Genomic DNA, 18,992 nt, shown 5'->3' with positions numbered 1-18,992 from the left:
ATTAAGTGATCATTAATTACACTAGTCACCATCAGTGCTTTTTTTATTTTTATTTTTTTGAGATAGAGTTTGACTGTCACCCAGGCTGGAGTGCAGTGGCGCTATCTTGACTCACTGCAACCTCCTCCTCTCGGGCTCCAGTGATCCTTCTGCCTCAGCCTCCTGAGTAGCTGGGACTACAGGCACATGCTGCCATTCCTAGCTTATTTTTGTATTTTTGTAGAGACATGTTTCCCAGGCTGGTCTCGAATTCGTGAACTCAAGTGATCCACCTGGATCAGCCTCCCAAAGTGCTGGAATTATAAGCATGAGCCACTGCACCTAGTTGATACTTTTCTTTTAGGAAATACTTTTAAATGATTTCATAGTTGAATGTAATTATTATTTTAATAATGAATAAAACTTTTTATAAAATACAAATTTGGGCTAGGTGTGTTGGCTTATACCTGTAATCTCAGCACTTTGGGAGGCCAAGACAGGAGGATCACTTGAGGCTAGGAGTTTGAGATCAGCCTGGGCAACATAGCAAGACCCTATCTCTACAGAAAAATAATAATAATAATAAAATACACATTTATTGCTTAGTAAAGCGTTAACGTCTTTTAAGTTTTATATTGTTTTTAATGTGAAGTGATCAACACCAGTGAAAAGGGGTGGAAAAAGAAAAAAGAATAAATTTTTAAATGTTAAGTGAAAATCAGACCTTCTATATTACTTTGTTGTTGTTGTTGTTATTGTTTTTGAGACAGTCTCGCTCTGTCACCCAGGCTGGAGTGCAGTAGTGTGATCTCGACTCTTGACTCACTGGAACCTCTGCCTCCTGGGTTCAAGTGATTCTTGTGCCTCAGTTTCCTGAGTAGCTGGGATTATGGGTATGTGCCACCATGCCTGGCTAATTTTTGTATTTTTTGTAGAGATGGGGTTTTGCCATGTTGACCAGGCTGGTCTTGAACTCTTGGCCTCAAATGATCCACCTGCCATGGCCTCTCAAAACCCACTTTAAGTCTTTGGTTTTTTTTGAGATGGAGTCTCACGCTGCAGTGCCGAGGCGTGATCCCAGCTCACTGCAACCTCCACCTCCTGAGTTCAAGTGATTCTTGTGCCTCAGCCTCCCAAGTAACTGGGACTACAGGCATCTGCCACCCTATGCCCGGCTAATTTTTTTTTTTTTTTTTGAGACGGAATCTTGCTCTATCACCCAGGCTGGAGTGCAACAGCATGATCTCGGCTTACTGCAACCTCCGCCTCCCGGGTTCAAGCGATTCTCCTGCCTCAGCCTTCTGAGTAGCTGGGATTACAGGCACACAACCCAGTGGCCGACTAATTTTTGTATTTTTAGTAGAGACGGGGTTTCACCTTGGTGGTCAGTCTTGTCTAGAACTCCTAATTTCATGATCCGCCTGCTTCGGCCTCCCAAGGTGCTGTGATTACAGGCATAAGCCACCATGCCCAGCCCTAATTTTTGTATTTTTAGTAGTGATGGGGTTTCACCATGTTGGCCAGCTGGTCTCAAACTTCTGACCTCAGGTGATCTGCCCGCCTTGGCCTCCCAAAGTGCTGGGATTACAGGTGTGAGCCACCACTGCCATCCCCAACTTTAAGCCTTAAAGGATTCATGTTATACAGTTGAGCAATAGTCGTTCTTTTTCTTAATGTCAGTGTCAAGTGTGAATATATCTTTTCCTAGTCAGTGAAAGCTGAGGTTGAAATGAACAGTTTGATTTCTGTACTTATATTTGTACTAAAGTGTATTGGGTTCTCTGAAGACAAAACCAACATATAACTTTTAATCTATATAGGATTGTTCTGTTCACTGGGAGATCTTAAGCTTTTCAAATTAAACTATGAATAAATGCTTATACAAATAAGAAATGATCAGTTCTCCACTATTCTTTGTTTTTCTAGGTAACTATAACTACCCAGTATTGCAGCCATGGAGTCCATGCTTAATAAATTGAAGAGTACTGTTACAAAAGTAACAGCTGATGTCACTAGTGCTGTAATGGGAAATCCTGTCACTAGAGAATTTGATGTTGGTCGACACATTGCCAGTGGTGGCAATGGGCTAGCTTGGAAGATTTTTAATGGCACAAAAAAGTCAACAAAGCAGGTAAGTTTAATTCAGCATGTAATTGGAAAATACACATATGCTAAGAACCATAAAATGCATGTATGCGTTTTTATGTTAAGAAATGCCAAAAATTCTTTAACAGGTTCTTAAATGGGTTCTTTAGTTCTCATTTAATCTTATGAAGTCATACAAAAAACAAATTCTTTTAAACATGCTCTGAATCTCCTGATTATAGATATACCGTTTGACTTACCATATCATCCAATTTTGCTTATTTAATAAACATGTCAGTTGAGCAAATGAGTATATTGTCGTATTTAGCAAGATATATGTTTTAGGATAGAAATTGTCATGTTTCTTAAATTTTCTTTTGTTTGTCACGATGTTACTGTCAAAATACCTAGTTAAATTTTTCAACATTGTGTCTTAGTGCAGTCCTTGTGCTGGAATTACAGACGTGAGCCACCATGCCTGGCCAAAATCACTGTTTTCAAAAGTACTTTTACTTCCCTACAAGTTAAATATATGGGTTGTAAAATGTAAAGGATTTATTATACATAGTTCCCAATGACTACCACAGTCATACAATTGTATGTATGCATTATTTGCTACTTTTCCAAAGTTAGCTTATTTCCCAAGTTGAAGACCAAATTGGCTTTGGTTATCCTTTTATGAAATAGGAATCTTGGTCCTATGATAGATTGCTGGTATGTCACTTGTATCCAACCTGTTAAATCTTGTTTTTATTGCTATTTGAAAGTCTTTATGGAAATCCAAAGTTGATCTGCATCTGAAATGCTGATCAACTTGTTACTTTTGAACATTGCTTTTTCTTCAGTTCACCATAAGCTCATCCAAAAAAGTAAATGGTTTCTTATTGACTACCTAAAAACTATTAGTGAGGTTATGAGTTATGTAAATCAGTAACCTCCTCTGATTCTAGCACAAATTGCTTTTACAGTCGGTTATTTAAGGGGAAAACAAAGTAACAAATTTATAAAATCAGGCATTTTTATTAAGGATGTGATAATATATAATAGCATGTCTGTGCCTAACCAAAATGGTTCTAGGTATTTGTAGTAATATCACTAGTTCATATACTGAAATCTCCTGATGATGATGGAGCTTCTAGAACATGAGAACCAGGCACAAATGATAGAGTCCCATTCTCAACTGCTGACTGTCAGTGATGGATTTTCTTAGGAAACATTACATTCCACTTTTTAAAATATTTATTGCTTTGGAATGAAAGGTGGTACACCAGAGAGCTCAGTGGAGATGGGTTCAAATTTTCTTTTTTTGCCTCCTTCAACTTGCAGGGGTCAGAACTGAGTATTCTGTCTTTACTACTGGTTAATTTTTTAAAGAATAGCTGAGTCCTTAAGCACCTTCACATTGAAGCATCATTGAAATTTCCTTTTTGAGTGTTCATTTAGAAGCAGCTCTTAGTTTCTCACTGTTGTTTTTTCTGAAATCTCAGTAGAGATGCTAAAGACATGTCCAGTTGATATTTAGAGAATAAAAATTGTGGTGTTGGTTGGCCATGGTGGCTCATGCCTGTAGTCTCAGCACTTTGGGAGGCCAAGGTGGAAGAATCCCTTTAGCTCAGGAGTTTGAGACCAGTATGGACAACGTAGTGAGACTCTGTCTTTAAAAAATAGATAATAAAATTTTGTAGTCTGCTTAATTTTTAAAATATAAACTCATTTTTAATAACTTATGTTCAACATATTATAGAATATTGCACAAATCATGAGTGTACAGCTTGGTAAATGTTCACAGTGAATACACCCATGTAACCAGCATTCAAAGCATTTGGATCAATAAAGAAAACACTATTAATACTCATTATGCCCTTTGTTTTCCCCTTAAATAACTGATTGTAAAAGCAATTTGTGCTAGAATCAGAGGAGGTTATTGATTTACATAACCCCCTTCTCTCCAGGGATAACCACTATCCTGTCCTTAAACACTAGAATAATCTTGCCTGGTTTTGAACTTTATTTAAATGGAATTGTGTGTACTCTTGTATTTGACTCCCGTTTTTTAGTAGTATATTGATAAGCTATATCTGTGCTGTTGAACAAGGCAGTTCTTTTCATTGATAGAGTACAATTGTAGACATTCTTGTATGTGCCATTGACACATAGGATGTATTGCCTAGGTATGGGATTGCTAGATTGTAGTGTATGTATTCATTGCCAAATAGTATTTCCATTGTGGTGCCAGTGTATACTTCAGCAGCAGTTACAGTTTCTTCACATCTCTGCCAAGCTTGTTATGTATTTTTAATTTTAGACATTCTGGGTGGAGGGTTTATTTAATTTTTGAAAATTCAGTGAAATATTCCCTGCTCCCCTCTTTTCTGAACTTTAAAAATGTCTGATAGATAATTCAGACATAGAATTTATACCATTATGTTTCTGTTAATAGCTTTTTAACTGACTTAGTCTTTTTACACAGTTTCATGTTTTCAGGCTTAAAATGGTCGTTTGAATATAGATATTCTTTTCAAACAATATATATTATGTTCTTCATTATGAATATTTATTTGAGTGGTATTTCTGAGACAAATACCCTTGTTTGGATTTCATTGACTTTTGCTAATTTTTAAGTTATACTTTATTTAAACTAGTCATTAAAGATGGAAATTTTTCTTTTGGCCAAGCTATGTATGTAATAAATGAGAAATGTTTACCATATATGTACATACGTACATAGATACATACATGTATGTCCTTTAAAAATTGAAATACTATATAGGAATATTATGAGTATCAAGTCTGCTAATTTGTTTAAATAATTTCTTTTTTTTTTTTTTTTTTTTTGAGATGGAGTCTCGCTCTTGTTACCCAGGCTGGAGTGCAATGGCGCGATCTCGGCTCACTGCAACCTCCGCCTCCTGGGTTCAGGCAATTCTCCTGCCTCAGCCTCCTAAGTAGCTGGGATTACAGGCACGCGCCACCGTGCCCAGCTAATTTTTTTTGTATTAGTAGAGACGGGGTTTCACAATGTTGACCAGGATGGTCTCGATCTCTTGACCTCGTGATCCACCCGCCTCGGCCTCCCAAAGTGCTGGGATTACAGGCTTGAGCCACCGCGCCCGGCCTGTTTAAATAATTTCTAATAAAACACCACATACATCTAATTTCTGTCTCAGCTATGTCCTTAATTTTTACCTCCTTTCAAGTAGAAGAATAATTCTACATTTTGAAATTTCTTTCAGTCATCAAATACCAAACTCTAAGAGATTATTTTGGGAGAAGATGCTTGAAAAATGTATATGTGTATATGTTTATATATGTAATTTTGCCTGGTCTTGGGCTATTTAAGCATTTCTGTTTATCCTAACATAAGATTCTGTGTTGTCGAGGAATTACCCCTCAACATTGATTAGTTTAACATTTATTAGTAGTCTTCTAGTGTCCTACATTTATTATGACCGTTTATATTTGCTTTTGCGGTAGACCTATTTTCTTGGGGAAAAAAAAAAGGTTCAGGTAGCTTTGCGTTAATTTGCTTTAAAAGTTGTATTTGTTGACCTGGTATTTTTGCCCTGCTTCAAGGGCTTCATAACACCTATGTTGAAATGACTGTTTCTGTGAGGATAATGAAGATTGATTGATTTCTAATGATTATTATATAATAAATACCTAATTGTTGTTCATATCCATTCTACCAAACATCGGGTTGGACATAATTGCTTCCTTACTACAAAATGTTCATTGTGTTATCCAGATGCCAGTATTCATGGATGAGGCTTGCTAATACTGTATATACAAAAGCATAAGAATTATAATAAATACATTAGAATAATTAATAGTTTTAAAATAAAGGAAACCCTTGCGCAGAGCCAAATATGCTAGTCATGTCACTTAGACAAAAAATGATCATAGACTAGTGATTTTAAGAGGTATATGTTTTTATTTTTCATTCTTCTCAGCAACTTACTTTTATATTTTTGTTTTATTGTTTTGAAGAAGGAACATTATCCCAAAATCAGATGAAAAATGAAGTGTGTGATGCTTGACAGTTACCACCGGCCAATCATGAAGGGTCCATAAAATAGAGATCTCAGGAAACATCTGTGTTTCAAAAACCATCTCTGGTGCCTCTGAAGATTAGATTAGTGGAGGTCGTTATTGCTGTTAGAGAATCCTAGACACATTACTACAAATTATGTAATTTATGTAATTTTACCACTTAAAACTATCTTGTTAGCAACAGTTCAACTTTGTAGTAAGCAAAATAGCTTCTTTGGTACTTTTTTTTTTTTTTTCCCCAAAGGTGGGAGTCTCAATATGTTGCTCAGACTGTAGTGCAGTGGCTATTCACAGGCACAACCATAGCTTACTACACCCTCGACCTCCTGGGCTCAAGCAATCCTCCCACCTCAGCCTCCCAAGTAGATGGGATTTACAGGCATGTGTCACCATGTCTGGCTCACAAGTAGCTTTTACAAATTGTAAATTAAGTCTATATCAAATGGGACATACTCTATTGTGACAAATACTAGTTTTTTAGAATATTTTCATAACCTTTTTTGTTTAAAGTTGGGCTAAGAAAAAATACTTTTTAGCGATTATCTTTGTTTGCCAATGTTTTTTAACGAATATGCAATGAATAAATAAAGAATAGGATAACATATATAGCTTATATTTTGTTCTAATAATTTTCGTATTAAAAAGCCCTCAAATTTTAACTACAGTTAACAGTTTGTTGAATCTTAAGCAGAAGACATACTGGATTATTGTGCTATTTTATCTTTTCTGTATATTTGAAATTCTTGTTAATAAAAAGTTAAAAATATTTTAATTAAAAATGATAATAGAAAGCCTTAATTAATTTCTTATCTTTATTTACTATCAGTAAGCAATAGACATTTAAGTATCTTCTAGGTATAACTGCTGTGTTCTATGGTAGATAGAGAGACACATAAGACATTGTTTCTTCAAGAACATTCTAATATATATAAGGTGACTGGACTTTTGCATAAGTTATATGTGTTAGCAGAGTGGGTACTATAGAAAAGTAGTAAAATATAAGTTAAAAATTAGATTATGGTGTATTCTAATGAAAGGTTTTGTACAGTATAAGAATTTTATTTTAGGAAATCAGTATGAGGCTTGAGGATTAACACAACCTTGTTAACATTGGTTGATTTTAATCAACTAATTGAAACAAAGAGAAAAGATTTTTAAGACAGTTGATAATCTATTCAGACTTATTTAGAAATCTGTCATCTTTGACTTAAAACAATGGACTGAGAGAATTTTGTGAGTTTTTTCCTTTTCTTTTTTTTTTTTTTTTAAGAGGTGGGGTCTTGCTGTGTTGCTCAGGTTGGTCTCAAGCCCCTGGTTTCAAATCATCCTCCTACCTCATTTTCACAAAGTGTTGGGATTACAAGCATGAGCCACCATGCCCAGCCAGTGTTTTCTTTTTCTTGGGAACGACAGTGTTTCTCCTTACAAGTGGTGAAACTGCAAGAGCTCAAGAGCTATTTCATGTGGTTCTTTATATATGTATATACTTAAAACATCTTACGCTGAGCATGGTGGCTCACACCTGTAATCTCAACACTCTGGGGGGCTGAATTGGGAGGATTGCTTAAGTCCAGGAGTTTGAGACCAGCCTGGGCAACATGGTGAGACTTTGTCTCTAAAAAAATTTTTTTAATTTACCGAGCTTGGTGGTGCACGCCTATGGTCCCAACTACTCAGGAGACTGAGGTCACAGGATCACTTGAGACCAGGAGGTCGGGGTGCAGTGAGCCATGATTGTGCCACTGCACTCCAGCCTGGGTGGTAGAGTGAGATGCCCTGTCTCAAAAAAAGAAAAAAAGACTTGAAAAGTAAACATTTATTTATTTATTTATTTTGAGATGGAATCTCACTCTGCTGCCCAGACTTCGAAGGGCCTAGCTCTTTGGAGTGCCCACACCTCCCAAAAGTGCTGGGATTACAGGTGTGAACCACCACACCAGCCATGAAACATTTAAATTAAATGCATTTATAAAATGTGTTACAGCAGAAGACTTACTAAAATAAGATTGTACACATGAATGGCAAGATGGGAACTTCAAGTGTTAGGTCATTTGTTTTTAGTTCAAATTAATATTATGTAAAACTCTTATCTCCTGGTTGTCCTGTGCCTCATAATGATCGGGAGTTAAGATTAGGTGTTTATATGAGTGCCATTTAAAACTGTTACTCAGTTTAAGTGACTGCTTTATTTCTTGAAAACATGCATTGTGTTTTACTTTGGTGTTCTGTATTTTTCCTGTGTTATTTCTGGGGCAACAGAATGATGTCTTGGCTAAAAATATAGCCCTATGGACTGTGTTTGAAACTTGACTTTTTTTATCTTAGAAAACATTTATCTTCTCCACAACAATCTCATTTGTAAAGTTAATATAATATTTGTCTCATAGAGCTGCTGCGAGGAATGGAATAATTCCTGAAAAGTACTTAGCACAATGCTTGGCACATATAAATATGCAAATGCTGTCTATTGTTATTTCTATATAAATAGTTGACTTGGGAATTTCTTTATTTGTAAGATTCTCTAGTAGTCTAATGCCTGAAACTCTAGCTGTAGAATGTATTATATTTTCATTTTTTATCTCATTCCTTTTATGACTCTGATCTGAAAATAACAATGACTAAGGTTTGAGTTCAGGGTCAACATGATAAATAGCAGGAGTGAAATTCCATTTTAGCTTTGTGTGACTCTGGAAACTGGGCTCTTGATCACTGTTATACTCATACTGCATGTTTATTTCTGTGTGACATAGGAATGATACTAGGTTTATAATACATCATTTTGTTTAGCTTAATGTGTTAATGTTCCTTACCAAGTTGACAGGATGTTGAATCTCTACCTTGATGGTAGAGATGATTCTTGACCATTGGTCTTGAATGTGTGTATCATTGATCATATATGTGACATTGATCAGATGTGTGTCAGTAGAAAGCTCATCAGTAATAGAAAAATAACAAAATACAGGTCTTGATGTTAGTGGTGTAACGATGTTAGCTAACATTAATTGAATATGTCAGGTATTACAGTAAGTTCTTTTTATATTGCTGTGTCACTTACTCTTCAGTGGTCCTTTGAGGTATTCATACTATTATTTATTCTTTTTTTTTTTCTGTTGAGAAAACTTGCCTAAAGGCAGCTGGTCAGTTGAAGGGGAAGTTGACTCAGAGTCTCCTCTGATCTAATGCCAGTGTCCTGAGTGCTGTATAAAGACATCCTCTGTTGTTTTATTGTAGTAAATGCTGCCTTGTTCACAAATGCTTGGGGGAATGTTGTGTTTTAATTGAGTTACAGCACTAAATAATTCCTTTTTGTTGCCACTTTTCAGAGACTTAATTCCTCAACTCCTTTATATACATAAGGAACCCTCAATTTACAAGTTATTTTTGAGAAATTTATTGGTTTGGATTTTTTGCAGTTGATCTCTGTGGGTTTGCTTCCAGTTTATTTTGCATTATTACTGAGAACACACATCAGTGATTTAACACATCACCTATCAGTATGGCTGTTTTTTGATTTATTTGTTAAGATAGGGTAACTAGATCAGAATTGTTTTTCCTTGGGTATCTGAAGGATAATGAAAGGAAGAAGATAGTAAGGAGGATGTGTGCTTTTATTGTGAATGATTTCAAAGAGAGGTGGTGGGAGAGCAACTCCCTGTACTAGTAACCATTTACAGTTACTGCCCCTAACAAGATGGGGGATAGGAAGGTATGAGATAGATTATTCATATGTTAAAAGATACTTACAAATTAGTTTTTCTTATAAACAAGTATCCCTGACATACACCCTTTCTTTCAAAAAGCATTACAAGATTTTGTAGTATACTTCAGGATTATCATTGTAAGTTACATTTTAAATTTTTAAACATTTCTTTGAATTCTACTTCTATAAGAGCTTACTACACAGGAAACAACAGTTTGTACGCAGTTTGCGTGTACCTGTGATACCAGAATTCAAAGGTAAAGTTTTTCCTGTGTTCTCTATATGAGGACTCTAGGTTTTACACCTTTTAAAATGTTTAGATTTACTATTATGAGGAAACCAACTCTTTGATGTCAGAAAAGTATTATAATGGTGCTAAAATTTTTATGGCATAGTTATTTCTATTTGTATATTGTTGTGACACTCATATAATTTTATTACTTTTCTATATTTCTTGACTAAAATTACACAATTTTTTTATTTAGGAAGTGGCTGTTTTTGTCTTTGATAAAAAACTGATTGACAAATATCAAAAATTTGAAAAGGATCAAATCATTGATTCTCTAAAACGAGGAGTCCAACAGTTAACTCGGCTTCGACACCCTCGACTTCTTACTGTCCAGCATCCTTTAGAAGAATCCAGGTAAATTTTTATAAAAACTTACATAGTATACTTCCTGAACAAATAGTTAAAAATAATTTTATATTTGAAATCTGTCTAAGTATTGTCAGTGAAAAAGTTTTATACTCTTGAGTTCTTACGCATTAGTTTTGTCCCTAAAATTTATTTGCATTGTCTATGTGTATGTTTCTCTTTGCAGTATTAATACTTTCTTCAATTTTGCCATGATTCTGTACTTCAGTGCCTATCCCGTGCTTATCACTATAATAGTCAAAATAGAAGTTATAAGAGTATAGAATACAGTTCCTGCCTGAAAGTAGCTGTCCTTGCTAATGTGCTAGAATTTCTTATCTCTTTTTCATTGATACAGGATTTGGGGGCCAATTTTGTGTGTGTGCCACTACTGTTTTAGACATTTAATCTTCTACTATGCCCCGCATGTCAGTCCGTAACCCTCAGTTACTTTACCATCTATTTTTCTCAAGGGTAAGCTTGAGAAATGTTACAGGGAATGATAAGAAAATGAAATTTATGTAGTCTTAACTGGACCCTCAAGCTTGTGGCACTTTTAATATTCCTTTAGACACCCTAGCTTTATAAACCTTTTCCACATTACTTATAACCTAAATTTTATGCCTGTCTTTTTTCTTTCTTGGCAAACTGTATTCCCCTCTCTTAATTCAGAAAATCTTAATCAGATCATTTGGTATTTGTGTCCTGTGGCCCTTAGGATTTTTTTTTTTTTTTTTTTTTTTTTTTTTTTTTTTTTGAGATGGAGTTTCGCTCCTGTTACCCAGGCTGGAGTGCAATGGCGTGATCTCGGCTCACCGCAACCTCCGCCTCCTGGGTTCAGGCAATTCTCCTGCCTCAGCCTCCTGAGTAGCTGGGATTCCAGGCACGTGCCACCATGCCCAGCTAATTTTTTGTATTAGTAGAGACGGGGTTTCACCATGTTGACCAGGATGGTTTCGATCTCTTGACCTCGTGATCCACCCGCCTCGGCCTCCCAAAGTGCTGGGATTACAGGCTTGAGCCACCGCACCTGGCCAGGATTTTTAATGATAGGGGAAGAATGGGAAGGTGGACCACACAGAACTAGCAGGGTTCCAGGCTGTGGGGGATGAAGGTCCCATCTGCCTTAATTATACAGTTTTGCTTTTATCTTTTATTATATATTGAGTTTCTGCAAAATTCTTAGTTTGGAATCTTCAATAACCCACTTTCTACCCTTTCACCCTTCAAAGGCACAATATCTTTTTTTAAACCTAAAAGGAAAAATACAAACATTTACTATGTGAAAAACTATGCTAAGTGCTTTACGTTGTTTAATTCATCTAATTGTCGCAATTACATAGAACACAGGATCAAAGAAACGATATGGTTTTAAGTGGTAGAGCTAGGATTGATCTTGTCTTTCTGATTCCTGAGTCCATGTTTTTATTTTTTACTACACCATGCTGTATCTACCCAAAAATATGCTCATGTGTCAGTTGATTGATCGAGATGGAGTCTTGCTGTTGTCCAAGCTGGATTATAGTAGTACCATCATAGCTCACTGCAGCCTCAGACTCCTAGGCTCAAGTGATTCTCCTGCCTCAGCCTCCCAAGTAGACTACTGCAAGTGTGTGCTACTATGCCCAGCTAATTTTTAATTATAATTTTTTTTGTTTTGTGGAGACGGGGTATCCGCTATGTTACCCAATTTGATCTCAAACTTTTGGCCTCAAGTGATCCTCCCTGGGATTACAGGTGTGAGCGACTGTGCCTGGCCTCTTCTTTTTCTTTTTTAATTTTTGGGGTTGGGTTTTGCTATTGTTACCCAGGCTTGTCTTGAACTCCTGAACTTGAGTGATCCTTCTGCCTCAGCCTCTCAAGTAGCTGGGACTATAGGTGCATGCCACTGCACCTGACTTGCTCATATGTCTCTTGTCATAAAAATATTTTTTATTGCCTTTCTTTTCATGGATAAACGCAGAACACTATAGTTTGTCTCTTAATGTTAATGCTGTTGTGAATCCTGTATCCCAAAGGAGACTGTTTTTTTTTTTCCCCCACTTATCCTACACTTTGCTGACTCTTTATTTGTTGGTGCTATTTCCTCTGAAATGTTTTCTATCAGTGTCTCTAGTGTCACCTGTTAGAATCCTACCCATCCTTGTTATTTTATGCTGTATTTACATGTCTTATATCTCATAATTACATTTCAGGTCTCTTGAAGAGAGAAGGACTATGTGTTATACTTTTCTGTGTCCTTGCAGCCTTTTGTATAGTGACTTAAATATTATAGAATTAGGAATTTATTGGCAATCATGAAGAGAGAAAATTCAAAGATTACTTTAAGATATCATAATTGTTAGGTTGTAAAAATTGTGGTAGCATTGATAAGAAATAGGGACACTTTAGGGAAGAAAAAGAGAACTTCTAGTTTTTAACGAATTAATAATATTGAAATGACACTGGAATTACTCAAAGGAAATGCACTATAGAAAGAGTAATTCAGATGAAAATCCAGAGTTGGTGATGTTTATGGGGGGCGAGTCACATACAGACAGTAATTAAAACCTGAAAAAAAAGTGAGTTTTTCAAGAGTATGAGTAAAAGGAGCATACTGAGGAAAGAACCTTGAAATGTAGGAAAAACAAGAGCCAAAGAAAAAAATTAGAAGGAATATTGTCATATGGCAGGAGAATTGGCAGCGTGTCATGGAAGCAAAAGGAAGGAAAAAAGTGCCCACTAACACTGGGGAACAGAGAATAAAAAAGAAAATAAAGACAGAGAAGAATACATTACATTTGACCAGTGAGAGGTTGTTAGTAACATTCAATAATTTTAGTAGCATGACATTTTGGAAGCTAAAAAATAGATTCAGAGGTACCCAGCAGAGAAGACACTATGTAAGTCTATGAGCCAGTATTTTTTTTTTTTTTTTTTCTAACAGTATAGTTCAACAAAAGCATGCCTTATGGTCCATTGTGTTAATGAGCTAAGTGTTGGGAGTACAGAACAAGGTAGTTTCCTTGATGATGCTGAGCAGGCAGGACAGTGTAACCCTTTCTTTCCTTCAACCTAAGCTCTGTTTTTATTATGTATTGAGCTTCTTCATATGCTCTCATCTGAAAAACAGATTTAAGGCAGAAGAATAATTATTCAGGTATTGGAACAGATGAAGTATCTGTTAAAGGGCATAACTGCCATTTAACCGTTACTACTCAGGCCCGGAAGCTTGGTATATAGTCGTGTTACTGTACTAATTTGTAGTTCTTCACTGCCAGAGCCTAAAGCCCAAGGCCTAAAATGGTAGGGATCGAGTGGCAAATGATTGGTAATTATAATAGCAAGCTTATTGCGCTTATATGCTGTATGTATTTTACATGATTTTTTCTCATTTGATCTTTACAGTAACCCTTGAAGGTGAGTCTGTTATCACCATTTTACAAAGGGGCAAAGTGAGGCTCAGAACAGTAGTGTCCATTGTTACCAAGACAGTACATGGGGATGCAGGGACTTAAAGTCAGGTATCTGTCTTCAGAGCCTGAGCTCTTGATCATTACTCTGTAAGACCATTGAATGTTAGTATCTAATATTTTCTGAGTTTATAAATTTTCTTGTACATGAAAGACTAGTAATTTAAAAAATTGAATTACTGTGACACCTTTCAAAATGATATATAAAATAGATAAAAGCAAAGCTGCTTTGTGAAGTGGAAACTGGGCTACTGGAGCTAGCTATGCCTTGTCTTTCTTCCTGACTACCCCTATTCCAGAAGCATCTGTGGGAAATCTGGAAGTTTCTTTGAGCGTATTCTGAAAATTATAAATAAGGATAATACCAAAGGTATAATGTAACAGTATTTTGAGTTTATCAGTTTTTCATAAAGAATATAAATCATTTAAACAAGATGGTTGAAATAGTGTTTTATTTTCTGACTTTTAAGTTTTAAAAAATGTATTGCAATTATCACAACACTTAGTTTAAAAGACATACAGTATAATTTATATGCAAAGGCTTCTAACTTGTTGGTTTAAGTATATTAGGTCTATGCTGAAATTATCAAATGTAAAAATAGTCTATCTTCTTATTGACAGTTTAATAGGAGCATGAATTTATGTATATTTGATTTTGATAATATAATATAATAGTAAATAACTTTTTCTTTTTTAAAACAGGGATTGCTTGGCATTTTGTACAGAACCAGTTTTTGCAAGTTTAGCCAATGTTCTTGGTAACTGGGAAAATCTGCCTTCCCCTATACCTCCAGACATTAAGGATTATAAACTTTATGATGTAGAAACCAAATATGGTTTGCTTCAGGTATGTATTTTTATTCAACATATAAAAAAGAGTTTTTTTCTTTAAAATTGGTTTTGGCGTTTCAGACTTAGTATCATGTAAAACTACTTTATGGGCCGGGCGCGGTGGCTCACGCCTGTAATCCCAGCACTTTGGGAGGCTAAGGCAGGTGGATCACGAGGTCAAGAGATCGAGACCATTCCGGTCAACATGGTGAAACCCCGTCTCTACTAAAAATAAAAAAAATTAGCTGGGCATGGTGGCGCGTGCCTGTAATGCCAGCTATTCAGGAGGCTGAGGCAGGAGAATTGCCTGAACCCAGGAGGCGGAGGTTGCGGTGAGCCGAGATCGCGCCATTGCACTCCAGCCTGGGTAATAAGAGCGAAACTCTGTCTCAAAAAAAAAAAAAAAAACTACTTTATGTAAACTTTTGGTTCTTCTTAGTAATTTGATTATTATTCCTATGTTCTAGAAATTTTTCCTGCAGTTTGTTGTTAGGCTTAAATGATATTTTAAATATATCAAACTGATAACATTGGTAACCTTTGTGGGGTCACTTATTGGCTGATGGATGGAGTGAGTTCCTTTTGATTCTTTTGAATTTTAACTGTGAATAAATTTCATAAGACATTCAATTGAAATAAAGTATTTGATAAAAACAAAAACTTTGTCTTTAAGGAATTTACTTAGTAGATATCAAGAGGTATTGTTAGCCTTTTTATATATGCCCACTTTTTCAGATTTTCCTTTCCCTGCTTACCAAAATAATATCTTCAAGGCTGAGTCTCGTGGCTTATGCCTGTAATCTCAACACTTTGGGAAGCTGAGGAGGGAGGATCACTTGAGCTTAGGAGTTCTAGACAATCCTGGGCAACATAGTAAGACCTTCTTTCTACAAAAAAAATTTTTTTTTAATTAGCTGGGCATGGTGGCATGCACCTGTGGTCCCAGCTACTCAGGAGGCTGAGACAAGAGAGGGTTGCTTGAGTTTGGGAGGTTGAGGATGCAGTGAGCTATGATGGTACTACTGCACTCCAGCCTGGGTGACAGAGTGAGAGCCTTCTTTAAAATAATAATAATATATCTTCAGCTCCATAGAATAAATGTTTATAGTAGATTCTAAGTTCCTTTGGGGAAGACGTTATTTTATCATGTTTTAACAGCTTTATTAAGATATAATTGGCATAAAGTAAACTACACATTCAAAGTATGTGAAATTCGACATATATTTACCTGTGAAACCATCACCACGATCAAGATATTGCATATATCCATCACCCCCAGTAACTTCCTCATACCCCTTGTAATTCCTACATCCTGCTCCTGCAGTTTTTCTCTCCCTTGTCTCAGGAAGTCACTGACCTACTTTCTATCACTATGGATAGACTCACATTTTCTAGAATTTTATAAGTGGAATTATATGGTACGTATTCTTTTTCGGCCTGACTTTTTTTAACCAACATAATTATTTGAGATTCACATGTTGTGTGTATCAATAGTTGATTTTTTTTTTTTTTTTTTTTTTTTGCTGAGTAGTTCATTGTATGAATATACCACAGTTAGTCCATTTGCCTGTTAATCTGGGTTGTTTCTAGTTGTTGGCTTTTCTGCATAAAGCTGCTAAGAACATTTATGTACAAGTTTTTTTGTATAAACATACACATTGATTTCTCTTGATTAACCAAGTACTTGGGAGAAGAATGGCTAGATAAAATGGTATGTGTATGATTCACATTTTAAGAAAATTATACTGTTTTCCATAGTGGTTGTGCCATTTTACATTTCTACCAGCAGCATATGAGAATTCCATTTTCTTCACATCTTTGCCAAAATCTGGTATGTTTGGTCTCTTTAGTATCTATCAGTCATTCTCACAGGTGTGCAGTAGTATCTCATGGTGCTTTTAGTTTGTATTTCTCTGATTCATAATGATAGCAAGCACCTTTTCATATGCTTCTTTGGCATCTGAGTATCTTTTTAGGTGAAATATCTCTTCAGATATTTTGCCCATTTTTTGAGTGGGTTTTTTTTTTTTTTTTTAATTTTAGGTTTTGGGGTACATGTGAAGAACATGCAAGATTGTTGCATAGGTACATACATGGCAGCGTGATTTGCTGCCTTCCTCCCCTTCACCTATATCTGGCATTTCTCCCCATGCTATATCTCCCCAACTCCCCAACCCCCTCTGTCTCTCCCCATTTCCCCCCAACAGAGCCCAGTGTGTGATGCTCCCCTCCCTGTGTCCATGTGTTCTCATTGTTCAGCACTCGCCTATGAGTGAGAACATGCGGTGTTTGATTTTCTGTTCTTGTGTCAGTTTGCTGAGAATGATGGTTTCCAGGTTCATCCATGTCCTTACAAAGGACACGAACTCATCGTTTTTGATGGCTGCATAATATTCCATGGTGTATATGTGCCACATTTTCCCTGTCCAGTCTATCATCGATGGGCATTTGGGTTGGTTCCAGTTCTTTGCTATTGTAAACTATGCTGCAATGAACATTCGTGTGCATGTGTCCTTATAGTAGAACGATTTATAATCCTTTGGATATATACCCAGTAATGGGATTGCTGGGTCAAATGGAATTTCTGTTTCTAGGTCCTTGAGGAATTGCCACACTGTCTTCCACAATGGTTGAACTAATTTACACTCCCACCAACAGTGTAAAAGTGTTCCTATTTCTCCACATCCTCTCCAGCATCTGTTGTCTCCAGATTTTTTAATGATCGCCATTCTAACTGGCGTGAGATGGTTATCTCTTTTTTTTTTTTCTTTTTTTTTTTAGAAAGAAAGAAAAAGAATAAAGAAGAGGAGGAAAAAGGAAGAGAAAGAGAGAGAGAGAATGGGAATATTACTTTCTTGCCCAGGCTAGAATGCAGTTTAGTAATGGGTATTGAAAACCTCTTTTATACCAATAATTATACTTGATGTAAACAGGAAGGAATAAGGGAAGAAAATAACAAACGAGCAGCCAACCAATATTTCATTTAAACCTATGAAATGCTATGCAATTACTGAGGAGTGATTTACTTCCAATTATGTAGTCACTTATGGAATAGATGTGAGGTGGTAATGTATGTTTTATGTATTTGAAGTGGAGAGTTCTATAAATGTTTATTAAGTTTACTTGTTCCAGGTCTGAGTTCAAGTCCTGGATGTCCTTGTTAATTTTCTGTCTTGTTGATCTATAAAATCGTTAGCTCTTCTTGTTACATTGATCCTTTTGCCATTATGTAATGTCCTTCTTTGCCTCTTTTGCTCTTTGTTGCTTTAAAGTCTACTTTATCAGAGGCGAGAATTGCATCTCCTGCTTTTTATTTGTTTATTTTTACTCTCTGATTGGTTGATAAATCTTCCTCCTTCTCTTTGTTTTGAGTGTTTGTGTATCGTTGCATGTGAGATAGGTCTGGATGCAGCATAGCAATGGGTTTTGGCTTTTTATCCAATTAGAATATATATAACTTTAATACTAGCATTTGATGCTAGCTGGCTGTTTTGCCCTTTAGTTAGTGTAAATTTTTCGTTGTGTTAATGTTCTTTTCTTTTTGAGATATTTTTGGAAAGGCTGATATTGGTTGTTCCTTTATATGTATAGTGCTTCTTTCAGAAGCTCTTGTAAAGCAGGCCTGGTGGTGGTGAAGTCTCCAAGTACTTGTTTGTTCGCAAAGGATTTAATTTTTCCTTTGATTATAAAGCTTAGTTTGGCTGGATAGGAAATTCTGGGTTGAAAGTTCTTTTCTTTAAGGATGTTAAATATTGGTCCCCACTCTTTTCTGGCTTGTAGGGTTTCTGCTGAGAGATCTGCTGTAAGTCTGATAGGTTTCCCTTTATGGGTAACCTGACCTTTCTCTCTGGCTGCCCTTAGTATTTTCTCCTTCATTTCAACCCTAATAAATCTGGCAATTATGTGCCTTGGGGTTGGTCTTCTTGAAGAATATCTTTGTGGTGTTCTCTGTATTTCCTGGAGTTGAATATTATCCTGCCTTGCCAGGTTGGGAAAATTTTCCTGAATGATATCCTGAAGAGTATTTTCCAACTTGGATTCATTCTCTTCAGCACATTCAGGTACACCTATCAAACGTAAATTAGGTCTTTTCACATAGTCCCATATTTCCTGGAGACTTTGCTCATTCCTTTTCATCCTTTTTTCTCCAATCTTGTCTTCTTGTTTCATTTCACTGAGCTGGTTCTCGACTTCTGATGTCCTTTCTTCTACTTGATCAATTCGACTGTTTAAACTTGTGCATGCTTCGCGAAGTTCTCAT

General features: G+C 36.0%; 1 protein-coding gene across 2 annotated transcripts in view; it reads left to right on the top strand.

The window, feature by feature from the left end:
• SCYL2 (SCY1 like pseudokinase 2) overlaps positions 1–18,992 on the top strand; it is an 84,010-nt gene that overhangs the window by 13,408 nt on the left and 51,610 nt on the right. For both annotated transcript variants that reach the window (XM_012469257.3, XM_064376821.1), the window contains exons 2-4: positions 1,906–2,110; positions 10,300–10,457; positions 14,603–14,747. In XM_012469257.3, coding sequence (XP_012324680.2) covers positions 1,934–2,110; positions 10,300–10,457; positions 14,603–14,747 — 480 coding nt within the window. In that variant the 5' untranslated portion in view covers positions 1,906–1,933. The remainder of the gene's footprint in view (positions 1–1,905; positions 2,111–10,299; positions 10,458–14,602; positions 14,748–18,992) is intronic.

The sequence above is a fragment of the Aotus nancymaae genome, unplaced genomic scaffold (genome assembly GCF_030222135.1).
Source record: "Aotus nancymaae isolate 86718 unplaced genomic scaffold, 86718_ANA_hifiasm-v0.15.2.pri h1tg000016l, whole genome shotgun sequence".
Taxonomy (NCBI): domain Eukaryota; kingdom Metazoa; phylum Chordata; class Mammalia; order Primates; family Aotidae; genus Aotus; species Aotus nancymaae.
The sequence above is the reverse complement of the archived record's forward strand: the minus strand, read 5'-3'. Positions and strand labels throughout refer to the sequence as shown.